This window comes from Ursus americanus, chromosome 3 (assembly GCF_024610735.1).
Source record: "Ursus americanus isolate L20-20 chromosome 3, mUrsAme1.1.p, whole genome shotgun sequence".
Lineage (NCBI taxonomy): Eukaryota > Metazoa > Chordata > Mammalia > Carnivora > Ursidae > Ursus > Ursus americanus.
The window spans coordinates 42,944,028-42,958,935 of record NC_142129.1 but is presented as its reverse complement, the minus strand read 5'-3'; the positions used below and the strand labels follow the sequence as shown (position 1 = coordinate 42,958,935).

At 39.1% G+C, this 14,908-nt stretch overlaps 1 protein-coding gene across 2 annotated transcripts in view; it reads right to left on the bottom strand.

Moving 5' to 3' along the window:
- NT5C3A (5'-nucleotidase, cytosolic IIIA) overlaps nt 1-6,934 on the bottom strand; it is a 48,376-nt gene extending 41,442 nt beyond the window's left edge. Inside the window, exon 1 of one of the 2 annotated variants that reach the window (XM_045792893.2) lies at nt 6,685-6,934. In XM_045792893.2, the coding sequence (XP_045648849.1) occupies nt 6,685-6,822 (138 nt within the window). In that variant the 5' untranslated portion in view covers nt 6,823-6,934. The remainder of the gene's footprint in view (nt 1-6,684) is intronic. The other variant, XM_045792895.1, reaches the window with a different exon arrangement.
- Nucleotides 6,935-14,908: the final 7,974 nt, after the last annotated feature.

The following is a 14,908-nucleotide window of genomic DNA, read 5'->3' as shown; positions in this document are numbered from 1 at the left end:
TGCTTGTGATTTTAAAAGACTGTCTTTTACAGTCTGAGAGTGAGCAAAAAGTTACAGGCCTACCAGAATTTTCACCAGCGGCAAGAAAGAATACCACCAATGAATAAATCTGAAAGGGGCCACAAGAAAGAAAAATAAAGTTGTGTTCTATTTATATCCCTTGCATCACGTGGACTCCACCTACTAGTCACAGCTTTAGAAGAGATCACAGAAATCAAGTTTAATTCCATTTTTCATAATAAGACCTTTAATCTTTCTCTAGCTTAAAGATTGTAATTCCAGTTCTATATGTGAGGCTAGAAAGGTTTGTTTTCCACAGCCAGCTCTATTCACTAAATAGTCTAATAACTAAATGAAGTCATCCTCTTCCAAGAATGTAATTTATTTAAGTTTTTAAACTCCCCAGGAAAAGGTCTATTTTCAACTTAATTGAACAGCAACAGAAGAGTGACATACATAGATGGGACTTAAATTTAAAAGTCAGTTTTCAACCTTTTAATACCTTGGATTAAAAAATAAAATATATTGTCTGCTTTCTAAAACAACTTCAAAGCACAAATTAAACCTATGGGATTTTGATAACTGGAAAAGTTGGTTGACTTGTTATCAATATATTAAGGGCATTATATTTTCTGTCCTAAAAGACAATAAATTTTCTGGATTAGTTTCTGGAATTAATACAACTGAACATGAAATTCTAAGATACTGTACTAAGGAGACCAATGTAGATTTGGACAGCCAAACACAAAATTTAATAAAAACAAATAAAACCCACACTTTTGGCTAACCTATCTAACAAGAATGATGATTAAAGAGAAACAGTGGGGAAAACAGATTCGTGGAGCAGGAAAGAGGTTCTATGGCTAATAACTGTAGGACAGGAAAGCTAGTGTTCATTCATAAATTTAAAACATAAATTTAAAAAACCTTGCAAAGTTTCTCCTAATAAAATCCAGAAAGAATAAAACAAATTCTTATAAATAGCATATGTGTGCATAAACACACATATACACATATTTAAAATGTTTTTACTTTAAAATAATTTCCCTTTTAAAAGTGACTGCATCTTGTATCCAGAAAATAGAAAGGCGTTTCATTGGTGCTGTCCTAAGGCCCAGATGGTTGATCACATACATTTTTTAATTCTCTATATAAGCCACATTTAGTACTTAAATTTGTACATTGCTGTTTTTTTTAATCACTAACACTTAGCTTTCTTTAGTTTCAAGCACTGGGTTTTTCTTTCATGAGGAAAAATTATAGTTCCTACTATTTCCCTACGATTTTATTAGATGTTCCCTAACTTATGATGGTTTGACTTGTAATTCTCTGACTTTACGACACTGAGAAAGTGACATGCATTTAATAGAAACTATACTTCGAATTTTGATCTTTTGCTGAGCTAGCAATGTATGGTACAATATTCTCTTCTGATGCTGGGCACTGGCACCGGCCTTAGCACCCAGTCAACCACCCAATCATGAGGATAAACAACCATTACGCTGACAACCATTCTGTACCATACAACTATTCTGTTTTTCACTTTCGGTACAGTAGTCAATAAATTACATTAGATATTCAACACTTCATTATAAAATAGGCTTTTTTTTTTTTTTTAAAGATTTTTTATTTATTTATTCGACAGAGATAGAGACAGCCAGCGAGAGAGGGAACACAAGCAGGGGGAGTGGGAGAGGAAGAAGCAGGCTCATAGCGGAGGAGCCTGATGTGGGGCTCGATCCCATAACGCCGGGATCACGCCCTGAGCCGAAGGCAGACGCTTAACCGCTGTGCCACCCAGGCGCCCCATAAAATAGGCTTTTGTTAGATGATTTTGCTCAACTGTAAGCTAATGTAAGTGTTCTGAGCACATTTAAGGGAGGCTAGGCTAAGTTATGATGTTTGGTAGGTGTATTAAATGCATTACAGACTTACCGTATTTTCAACTTAATGATGGGTTTATAGGGACATAACCCCATCGTAAATCAAGGAAGATCTGTATTGTTAATGCTTTTATATTTAAGCTAAATTAATTTGAAAGTAGATAAATGCTGTCTGAATAGAATAAAATATGGAAGCAATGCCCATGAATAAAAATCAACCAAGTAAAAAAACACTAAAGTTGTCATTATCATTCAATATAAAAAAGTTGTATGAAAGACTATATATATGATTACATTTCCCTCCCTCAGAACCTCATTCTTCAAAGCCTAAATTTTGTGTTGAAGTGGGTTTCTCTGCCGAGAAGGAAACTAGCAATAAATGCTCAAGCTTTGCTCCAGAATCATTTTTACTAAGAGTAACTAAAAAGGCCACACAGGGAACAAGTCCCATCTGAGCAGGCGTATTTGATTAGAATGGTGAGTTAAACTGAATAGCAAGTGATAATTGGTGGTCAATGGCAATGACGAAGGACTTGAAACTTGCGAGAATCTAAGAGAGGTTGGGGAAATTCATTCCCAAATACAATTTATCCCAAATACTAATTTCACTTGTGCAAAATTCTACAGTATGTGTATAACTTCTATACACGTTTGGCAATCTTGATCTTTTTGGTCTAGTTTACAAAAACTGCAAGCCATCCTTACTGGGGATAATTAGAGTAGGTGTTTTTTTGGTTTTTTTTTTAAAGATTTTATTTATTTATTTATTTGATAGAGGGAGAGAGAGAGCACAAGCAGGGGAGCAGCAGGCAGAAGAAGAAGTAGACTCCCCGCTAAGCAGGGAGCCCAATGCGGGGCTCAATCCCAGGACCCCGGGATCATGCCCTGAGCTGAAGGCAGATGCTTAACCAACTGAGCCACCCAGGCGCCCCTAATTACAGTAATTTTTACAATGAAGGCTTAGGAGAGAGAAAGTTGAGAGAAATAATACCAGTGGTTAAAAACTATGCCCTACCAGTGTTCATAAGGAAAAATATGAGAGGGGCTGATATTCTGTGTTTTGGTACAATAATTACAACTACTATTCAATAAGCGGTTACTATGAGCCAGATATTACCAAATGTTTTACATTTAACACATTTCTCACACCTCACACCAATCATGCTCCAACTCTTTGTATAATTCAATACAATTCTGACACTATCTAAAGTTAGTGTCTGATTCCCTGAGGTAAGGACTCAGTCCACAAGTCTTCCCACTTCCAATGCCAGTCAAAAGTCCCAGGTTGTCACCCATACTTCTGATGGACCAGTTGTAAATTTGAGGATTCCCACAACCCCCTCCTCAGGTTCCATAATTGCTAAGAAGAACACAAAACTCCGGAGAGTGCTTTACTTACTATGACAGGTTTCATATAAAGAATACAATTCAGAACAGCCAAATGGAAGAGAAGCATAGGGCAAGATATAGAAGAAGGTGTGGAGAGCTTCCACATCCTCTCTAGAACACACCACTCCATCCACACCTCAAGGTATTCACAAATCTGGAAGCTCTCTTTTAGAGGTCTTTACAGAGGTCTGTTATGTAGATCAGATTGATCAAATAAATTATTGACCAGGTGATCAGCTTAAACTCCAACACTTGTTCAAAGAAAGGGGGGGGGGTACATGCTGAAAGTCCTAATCCTCTTATCATGCTTTAATCTTTATGGCAACCAGCTCCCCTCTTGAAGCCATCCTGGGGCCCCCAACTACCAGTCCATCTCATTAGCATACAAAAGACACTATTAACACTTCCCAGAGTCCAAGTGTTTTAGGAGCTGTATGGCAGGAACCTGGGACAAATACCAAATATATATTTCTTACGGTATCACAGATACAACAAACAAGAAAAATCTGAGAAACTCACAGCCAAGATGAGATAAGGACACATGATGACTAAATGTATGTGGTATTCTGGATGGAACTCTAGGACAGAGAAGTACATTAGGTAAAAACAAAGGAAATCTGAACAAAGGGAAATTTAAAAATGTATGAATATTTGTTCATTAATTTCAACAAATGTACCATACTAACATGAAATGTTAGTAATTAAAGAAACTGGTTGGGACTCTACTTATTTGCTTAATTATGTTGTTAGTTTAAAATTGTTCTAAAATAAAAATTTAGGGGCGCCTGGGTAGCGCAGTCGTTAAGCGTCTGCCTTCAGCTCAGGGCGTGATCCTGGCATTGCGGGATCGAGTCCCACATCGGGCTCCTCGGCTGGGAGCCTGCTTCTTCCTCTCCCTCTCCCCTGCTGTGTTCCCTCTCTCGCTGGCTGTCTCTCTGTCACATAAATAAATAAAATCTTTAAAAAAAAAATTTAATAATGCAGTAGACTATGAAAAATGGCTTATCTCTGAGTTCTAAACATCTTTTTTTAAAAAAAGATTTATTGATTGATTTGAGAGAGGGGAGCACATAAGAGGGGTGGGGGGGCAGAGGGAGAGATTCTCAAGCAGACTCCCCACTAAGCACGAGCTTGCTGAGGGGCTCAATTCTACGGCCGAGATCATGACCTGAGCGGAAACCAAGAGTCCGTCACTCAACCAACTGAGCCACCCAGGTGCCTCTGAGCTCTAAACATCTTAAGCCATGCCTTCTGACAGGCTTCCTCTGTATATTTATCTTGCTGCTCTACAGGACATTTCAGCTGTAGCATGCACATGCCACCAGCCACACTTCTGTGTCTTTTAATTCAAAACTTTTAAAGCAGTGCATAATCTAAGCCCAGCGCCAGAAGTCATTTGTTTACCAAGACAGTATGAACAGGCCCACCTTGCTTAGGTAGTTACTGTTGGTTCCATTACTTGTGACCAGTTTAAAGCTATGTCCACTGGACATTCACAGGTTCGTACAGGTTCTCTAAGGTGGGGGTTAGGAGGAGGGGGTGGGAAATGGGCAAAACGTGCCCCCTAACACACGGTTATTAAAAGAGATAAAACCAGGATTTGAACCCAAGTCTTCAGATCCCCAATTAAATGTTTATCCCATTTGAAGAAGCAGCCTATTAAAATTACAAGTTAAAAACATAAAGCTCGGGAGCCTGGGTGGTGCAGTCAGTTGAGCCCCGTCTCTTGGTTTTGGCTCAGGTTGTGAGGTTGTGATCTCAGGGTCATGAGCTTTAGCCCCAATCTGGGCTCCATGCTCAGTGTGAAGTTGACTTAATACTCTCTCTCCCTTTCCCTCTACCCCTCCCCACTCTCTAAAATAAATAAATAAATCTTTAAAAAACAAAACAAAACAAAACATAAAGCTTGTTGGACTTTTTTTCTTTTAAAAGCTACTAGCAGGCTGCACATATATCACAATCAGTGTTAATATAACATTATGTATACATATGTATATGTAAAGATTGACTGATTTCTATCAAATAAGTAAAGTTGGCCTGCCTGATGGGCCTTCATTATTTTTCACAAAGATGGCAACTGTTTTTAGGATGGTATCACTGTGGGATTTTATGAAAGAATTGATTTTTAACTCTACTTGGTTTAGAAAAGTGATATAATGGACTAATCCACAGTTTAAGTACACATTGGGAGGTACGGCAATTAGTTGGTTTCCCCCCTCCAAGTAAAGATTAGAAATTTTTGGTTTGGGGCAAAAGGAAGCCACTTAAGTTCTCTAAGCAAGACAGCAACATAAACAAAATGAAATTTCTGAGATAAAAATATTTGCAGCTGTACCCACAGAGGGGAGAAAAAAATAATAATCCAAGAATAATTTAATCTAGCAATAAACAAAACCTATGAATATTACTGGCATGAGACACAGGAGTTAACATTTCTTTCACTATTAGTTATGGGGAAATATTTCTGTATTCAACCTGGGGCCAACAGCAACCAAGAGGACCGTGTCTTTGATCAATGAAAACATAATTGAGGCTGAGTATTCTAAGTATATGAACCTAAAATGATATTATTTAGTATGGTGGTAGACTGTCAACTTACTTTTCATAAATATTTGACCCCAAGTGTTCATGTGTGTAGCACATTACTGGGAGTAAACATGAGCTTATGCTCCAGTAAGCACATTAGAATGCAACTCGATGAGTAACTTGTCTTTATAGGTGGGTTTTAATTAAAAAACAAAACCAAAAAACTAAACTAAAACAACAACTAAAAGCAAACCAAAACAAAATTAAAAACATCCCCAACTTTGAAGCAAATATTGCTTATCATATACTTTAAATAGGATTCTTGAAACATTCTTACAATAAAATTTAAATTTCTAACATACTGTTATGCAAGAGGTTTGGGGGGAAAACGAACACAAAGATATTTCCTGGCAGTTTGAGACAAGAAATAACATTCAAATACAAAATAAACTATTCTGAACGCCAACTGGGTTTACAACCACTGAGAAGTTACACCTTTTCATAATCTAACTCATTCTAGCCAGGGTGCCGAAACAACTCTATCGGAATTGGATTAGTCACAACCGTTTGGCTGCAGGAACTAGGCAGCAACCCAGCCTAGAACATTCCGTTTACTTCTTGAGGAACGGGTTTTGCTGCAGGAGGTGGCTGGTTTCCGAATCACCTACTTGCTGCTTTTCTGTTTCAAATGAAGACACAACAAAAGATAGAGGAATGACACCACGGAGGGTCCAGACCAGGTCACCGCCGGCGGTGTTGCCGCTCGCGGGGTGAATGGGTCCCCAGTGTGCCTTTTGCATTCCAGCAGCGCCAGCATGGAAAGGTAAGGGCGGATGGAACGCCCTGAGGCCCATCAAGCGCTCCGGACGCGGGGCCCTGCACTCACCATCTCGATGATCTTGGTCTTCCGCCCTGTCTTCCTTTTCAAGGTGAATATGTACTGGGCCAGCACCACCCCCGCCACCAGAACGCACACACTAGCGCTCGCCACCGCGCCCATCCTCGCCACAGCCGCCCGGTCCATGAATGGGGTATCCTGCGACTCCCGGCCGGAAAAGAAGAGGTCGCTGGACTGCTGCGGTCAGTAGAAAAGCAGGGACGCCCTGCCCCGCGGCGGATCTGCAGCAGCCCCGCCTCCACCCCGCCCCTCCTGCACAAGCCCCGCCTCATGGAAAGCCCCACCTCCAAGCGATGACACGCGCGAGGGAAAGGCGTGGGGGTGTGGTCTGCGCCCGCAGTCGAGGGGGAGGTGGGGCTGGCCTTCCTCGGAGCCTACTTCTGAGGAGCTGTCCAAGGACCCCAAAGGGAATGGTATCAATTATCTGTGTGCTAATGAGGACCAGGGAGAGGTTCACTCCAGCTCCTTACAGTAGAAATCTGATTCCAACCAGACCCAAGCAGAAAGTGTTTCGTCTTCCGCCTTCCACCCTCCTCAGCCACTCTGGACTACAGCCCCCAGAAGGCGTTAGCAGTAATATGTGCTGTGACAAACTGCTGCGCAGCGAAAGAAACAACCAACAGTAAAAAGGCCACTTACAGAAGGTGAGAAAATATTTGCAAACCATATATTTGATAGGGGTTACTATCCAAAATACCTAAAGAACTCCTACAACTCAACAACAAAAAGACAACCCAATTAAAAAAAAAAAATGGGCAAAAGACTGAAAAGATGCTCAACATCAATAACCATCAGGAAAATAAAAATCAAAACTATAGTGAGATACCACTTCACACACATTAGGCTAACCATTATAAAAAAAATTACAAGTGTTGGTGAGGAGGTGAAGGAATAGGAACTCTTGTGCACTGTTGTTGGAAATGTAAATCGGTACAGCTATAATGGAAAACTATTGAAATTTCTCAAAAATTAAAAATAGATTTACCATATGATCCAGCAATGCCGGCATATATCCAAAAGAATTGAAAGCAGGTACTTAAAGAAATATCAGCACTCCATGTTCACTGCAGCACTATTCATAATAGCCAAAATGTGATACAGCTGAAATGTCCATCAACAGATGAATGAATAAAGAAATTGTGGTATATACATCGAATGGAATACTATTCGGCATTTAAAAAGAAGGAAATTCTGCAGTATTCGACAACACTGATGACCCTGAGTACGTTATGCTAAGTGAAATAAGCCCGTCACAAAAAGACTTCCATTATTCTACTTATATGAGATAGTCAAACTCTTAGAAAGTAGAATGGTGGTTATGACGGTTGGGGGAAGAGAGAGAGGGGGAGTTTTTAATTGAGTACTGAGTTTCAGTTTTGCGAGATGAAAATGTTCTAGAGATCTGTTACACAACCATGTGTCTATAGTTAATAGTACTGAACGTTTTTAAATGGCCCAGTTGATAAATTTTATGTGTTTTATACTACAATTTTTTTTTAAAAAGTGCTATGACAAAAGGGTAAAGATGAAGTTAGGCAGTGTTCCTTTTACCACTGCTGTCCTTTTTCTGCTATATCCCACTCACTGCCTCTTCTATCATTTCCTCCTCTTTTTTTATTATTTAAATTCAATTAGCCAACATATAGTACATCATTAGTTTCAGATGTAGTGTTCAATAATTTATCTGTTAGGTATAACACCCAGTGCTCATCACATCACATGCCCTCCTTAATGCCCATCACCCAATTACCCAATCCCCCCACCCACCTCCCTTCCAGCAACCCTCAGTTTTTTTCCTATAGTTAAGAGTCTCTCATGTTTGTCTCCCTCTCTGATGACTTCCCATTCAGTTTTCCCCACCCTTTCCCTATGATCTTCTGCTCTGTTTCTTATATTCCACATATAAGTGAAACCATACGATAATTCTTTCTCTGATTGACATATTTTGCTCGGCATAATACCCTCCAGTTCCATGCACGTTAATGTAAATGGTAAGTATTCATCCTTTCTGATGGCTGAGTAATATTCCATTGTATATATATACCACAGCTTCTTTATCCATTCATCTGTGGATGGATATCTCAGCTCTTTCCAGTTTGGCTATTGTGGACATTGCTGCTATGAACATTGGGGTGTGGGTGCCCCTTTGGGTCACTATATTTGTATCTTTGGGGTAAATACCCAGTAGAGCAATTGCTGGGTTGTAGGGTAGCTCTATTTTTTTTTTTTTAAAGATTTTATTTATTTATTTGACAGAGATAGAGACAGCCAGCGAGAGAGGGAACACAGGCAGGGGGAGTGGGAGAGGAAGAAGCAGGCTCATAGCGGAGGAGCCTGACGTGGGGCTCGATCCCATAACGCTGGGATCACGCCCTGAGCCGAAGGCAGGCGCTTAACCGCTGTGCCACCCAGGCGCCCCTAGGGTAGCTCTATTTTTAACTTGAGGAACCTCCATACTGTTTTCTGGAGTGGCTGTACCAACTTTCATTCCCACCAACAGCGTAAGAGGATTCCTCTTTCTCCCCATCCTCGACAATATTTGTTGTTTCCTGTCTTGTTAATTTTAGCCATTCTGACTGGTGTGATGTGGTATCTCATTGTGGTTTTGATTTGTATTTCCCTGATGCCAACTAATCTTCGACAAAGCAGGAAAGAATATCCAAGGGAAAAAGAACAGTCTCTTCAATAAATGGTGCTGGGAAAATTGGACAGCCACATGTAAAAGGATGAAACTGGACCATTTTCTTACACCATACACAGATACACTCAAAATGGATGAAAGACCTAAAGGCAGCAATGCCCTTGGCCTCAGCAACTTCTTGCTAGACACGTCTCCAAAGGCAAGGGAAACAAAAGCAAAAATGAACTATTGGGACTTCATCAAGATAAAAAGCTTCTGCACAGCTAAGGAAACAGCAAAATTAAAAGGCAACCTATGGAATGGGAGAAGATATTTGCAAATGACATATCAGATAAAGAGCTAGTATCCAAGATCTATAAAGAACTTATCAAACTCAATACCCAAAAACCAAAAAATCCAGCCAAGAAATGGGCAGAAGACATGAACAGACATTTCTCCAGAGAAAACATACAAATGGCCAAAAATGCTCCACATCATTTCAGGACTTGTTCTGGCCTACCTTGTCTCTTGCAAGAGATTGATGTCATTACCCCTGCTTCTCTCTAGGGGTAACACAGAAGGGATCCAGAGAAGCTTGTTGGAGTTGGTGGAGCTGCCTGGTGAAGCTACCTTTTTGCCTGGGATATGGAACTAGTTGGAGGAGGGAAACAAATGAGAGGTAGTAGTGAAGCTAGGGGTTACTTTTCTCTCACCCTCTGTTCTTGACCCTGTTGTTCCAGCCCTGTGACCCTAGCAGGAGTTCTTAAAGGGAAATTTGTGGAAAGGGGATTCTTAGAAATGTAAAGTAGGGCCCACATGATTAGGCATCTGGTAGAAAACAAGTCTGGAATTAACTATCAGGTACGTGAATGCCCTTTCTGTGTCTTATTTTGTGGACAAGATTGCTCCTCTGATGCCATAAAATGATTTTGGGGATATAGACTGATCAGTTTCTTAGGAAGGATGTTAGCTTTTTTGTTTGTTTTAATACTAGCACAATATATGTGAGAACCTGTGAATATGTCTGAGAAAAAGATGACAAAAATTTTGAAGTATTCCATTCAGGAATGTCATGTGCTGCTTGAGCATCCTTCCCTGTGACCTACACTTCAGTAGGTTTCCAGCAAATGGTAAAGCAAATTCAAGCCTACAATTGAAGTTGGATGCATGTACTAATACCTCATAATTCCTTCTTGCAATAGGATTATTGCTTCTACTTCTCTCTACTTTGTGGGTCTCTTGCAAGGGATTGATGCCATTTCCCCTGCTTGTCACAGCAGTTTAGATTAATTTAGCTGATTTTAAGACCAAGATTAAGAAAATGAATTATATATAAGCTTTTTATTAACACAACTGCTGTGTACAAAGGGAAAACGTTTTGTGTGTTTGCTTTGTTTGAACAAATGATCTTTATTAATCCTGTTGAAGACAAACAAAGATATTCAGAAACCTTCAGTAAGGTCATTCAGATATACTATTTTCTGCATCTTGAAGCCAAAAAGGAAATCTATGTTGTGATTACTTTTTAAAGTTTTGCTATTTTTCTTAATTAAGATCTATGCCCAACATGGGCTTGAACTCACCACCTTGAGATCAAGTCACTTGCTCTACTGACTGAACCAGCCAGGCACCTGTTGTGATTTTTAAATCTACCAGTTTCTTAGGAAAGGAAATTAATGGTATAAAATCTTGGTATAAATGGTATAAAATGGTATAAAAAATGAAATTTTGTGGTTTCTACAATTACCACTGTAGTCTTTTACTGGGTTAGAGAATAGTTTCTTGTATCTGAAGTAAGAAAAGTAAGTTAACTGTATACCAAAAGAGTAATTTCGTACCCTGATGGAATATGGATAATGATTTAAATAGAATAAATAGGAACGTTGACTTAACATTTCATCTCCTATGCCTACTTTTTTTTTTTTTTTAGTTCCACTAATTTCTGCCTTGTCTTACTTTTTAAATCTACCAATTTCTTAGGAAAGGAAATTAATGGTATAAAATCTTGGTATAAATGGTATAAATGGTATAAAAATGAAATTTTGTGGTTTCTACAATTACCACTGTAGTCTTTTACTGGGTTAGAGAATAGTTTCTTATATCTGAAGTAAGAAAAGTTTTACTTTTTTACTTTTTTACTTTACAATTACCACTGTAGTCTTTTACTGGGTTAGAGAATAGTTTCTTATATCTGAAGTAAGAAAAGTAAGTTAACTGTATACCAAAAGAGTAATTTCGTACCCTGATGGAATATGGATAATGATTTAAATAGAATAAATAGGAACGTTGACTTAACATTTCATCTCCTATGCCTACTTTTTTTTTTTTTTGAGTTCCACTAATTTCTGCCTTGTCTTACTTTTTATTAATGGCTTCATTAATTATGACTCTTTGTATCCACCCGGTCTAATGTCATGGAATACATTTGAACTGGAAGTTTGGTTGCTGCAAGATTCTTGAACATTGGTTGAATGGGTTTGGTAATTTTTTTTTTTTCTTAAGATTTTATTTATTTATTTATTTGACACAGAGACAGCCAGTGAGAGAGACAGCCAGTGAGAGAGAGACAAGCAGGGGGAGTGGGAGAGGAAGAATCAGGCTCCCAGCAGAGGAGCCTGATGTGGGGCTCGATCCCAGAATGCCGGGATCACGCCCTGAGTCGAAGGCAGACACTTAACGACTGAGCCACCCAGGTGCCCTGGGTTTGGTAATTCTATTTCAGTTTTAAATTATACTAAAAGAACACAGGTAATTTGAAGCAGGTCCAGGGAAAACATGAGAATATCAACATTGATTCTGGGTCATCAGAAGATTCAGAGTGACCTAGGTTATCACCTAGGTTATCATTTTCAGGTTGGAAATTTGGGGAACATTCTCATCTGGGCTGCAAAGGAATGATGTATCTTTGGTGGTTGAATAATATCACATATTACAATATTTCTATGCATCTGAGTACATAAATGAGAATATGGGTCATTTATTAAATACTGTTACTTCTCTCTCAAATTAAAAAAAATCAATAAAGGTGCATTTTAAGGGTTTATTAGATTTAAGAGTCACTGCCAGATTTGAAATTTAATCATCTGCTAATTTACATGGTTATTAACACAATTAGCAATAATGGGTGATGCAAATGTTTTTCAGAAACTCTCCCATAAATGTTAATATTCATTACACATTTATTTATTTTCTATATATTATTTTTTTGGTTCCACCAAGACAATTTTTTTTTAAATCTGTCTCATTTCTTTCTTCCTAGCATAAAGAAAAGACATTGGTTGGAAATATCTTGGAAGTAAAAACTTCCTTCATTTTTTTTCTTTACATATATACTTTCAATTTTCATTTTGAAATAATTTTAGACTCCCACAGAAGTTGCAAAAATAGTACATAGGAATCCCATGTGTCTTTCTTTTTTTCATTTATTTTATAAGACAGCGAGAGAGAGAGCGTCCAAGCAGCGGTGGTGGGGGAGGGACAGAGGAAGCAGGAGAGAGAGGGAGAGAAGTAGACTTCCCACTGAGCACAGAGCCAGATGTGGGGCTCTATCTCACCACCCTGAGATCATGACCTGAGCCACAAACAAAAGTCAGATGCCCAACCTCCTGAGCCACCCAGGTGCTCCCCCTGTGCCTTTCACTCAGGCTTCCCCCAGTGATACTATCTTACAACTATACCCATAGCCGTAGCATAATTACAAAGTAAATTGACACTGGTACAATACAGAAAGTCAATAACACATCTTACATGGATCTCATCAATTTTCACAAGCACTTTCTTTTGTTGTTGGTATATAGTTGTAAGAAATTTTGTCAGATGAAATCACCATCAGGATTAGGATACAGAACAGGATCCAGGAACAGGATCCAAACACCATCCCAAAGAAGTTCCCTTGTATGACCACTTTATGATCACATCCTTACCCAAAACTAACCCCTGGAAACCACTGATATATTCAGCATAATGTCCTTAGGATCCATCTAAGTTCTGTGTATCAATACTTCATCTTTTCTAGGGCTGATTTGTTTTCCATGGTATGGATGCACAAGTTTCACCATTTACCCATTACATGTTGAAGTACATTTTTTTTGTTTTATGTTTTTTGCATTCATTGGGTATTTACTAAACAGTGCCAGACTGAATCGTTTTATTGAACTACATCTCCAAGCCCCACTTCTTCTTCCCTCCGTGGAGGCTGAGGTGGGGGCCTGAAAGTTCCAACCCTTTAATTACCAGTTCTTTCTGGTGACCAGCTTTCATCTGTACTATGTAGAGGTTTGGATCCTTCGTCACTTTATTAGAATAAACTTCTGTGTGGTTCAAAGGGGCTGGTTATGAATTATAAAAGATACTCTTTTCACTAAGGAAATAATTAGAATGCTTAGGAGCTCTGTGCCAGAAACCAGAGACAGAGACCACATGTATGTTTTTCTTATACCACAGGCCATGGATTCTAACAAAACAAATTATAAGAGTTAAGATACTGACACATTACTAGAGTCCCATTCAATAATTAATAATTAGTCCAATCCATTATCTTTTCACATGAAAATTTCTCCCAGGGTGAGGCTTCTCAGGTTTGTAGGCTTGCTTTCTAGATCTTAAGTGTTCTAAAACTAGAAATGGCTTCATCCTTTTAGGCAACTAATATTTATAAAGGAACTAAGAGGCAAGGTTATCTTTTATTCTGAGCCTCTTTCCAGGTATTAATGTAATATTGAATTTCCCTCATTACACAACCTGTTTACTCATCCCTTTATCCTCAGCTACTATTCCTCCTTCTCTCCATTTATACCTAAACTTTTCCACTTTCTGAAGGAATGTTAAGTTGGGTCACTGTCCTGGTCTGTATTGCAGGCAACAATACTAGTTTAGTAGGTATCTCCCCATCAGTCCATTCCCATTCACATGGGGTATGAAGCTGCTTCTGCCCCTCCAGCCCAAGTTAGTAGTCTTCAAGCTTTAGCAAGCACCGTAGGCCATGTGATTGATTAAACCTTTCTTTGTATATCTATAGATCATGCATTCTTTCCTAGAAAAAGAACAGAGCTCTTCTGCACGTCACCAGACTCTGTTGCACCACTCCTGGGGCCAAAGAACCAGACTCTTTTGCACAATGCCCCTAGGCACCAAGGAAACCAGACCCCCTTGCACAACCTCGGAGCACCACGATAAAATCTGTAGCTGCTGTCTGTAGTGTGCACGAGAAATGTTACAGACCACTGCACTCCCTTAACTGATTAACTGACCTAAACCCCTTTAAAAAATCTCTAGGCTAGGCAGAAACCTCAGAGTCTGCCTTCTCTCCAGGTGGCCAGCCTCCTGAATAAAGCTCATATTCCTTTCCAATTAAAACTGGTCTCTTGAATATTGGCTTTTTGAGCAAAGGGCAGCTGAACTTGGGTTTCGGTAACAGGTAGGATTACATAGGTACAGAACTAGTGGGCCATTTTTACCACTAGGTAATATGGCTGCATTCACCGTTAACCTCAGTTTTGCCAGACAGAGTGAAATCCTCCTCTATCAGGCCCTTAAGGAATTCAGACATAATAATTTAAAAATATAGTTACAGTCCCTTGCTGAGGAATCATC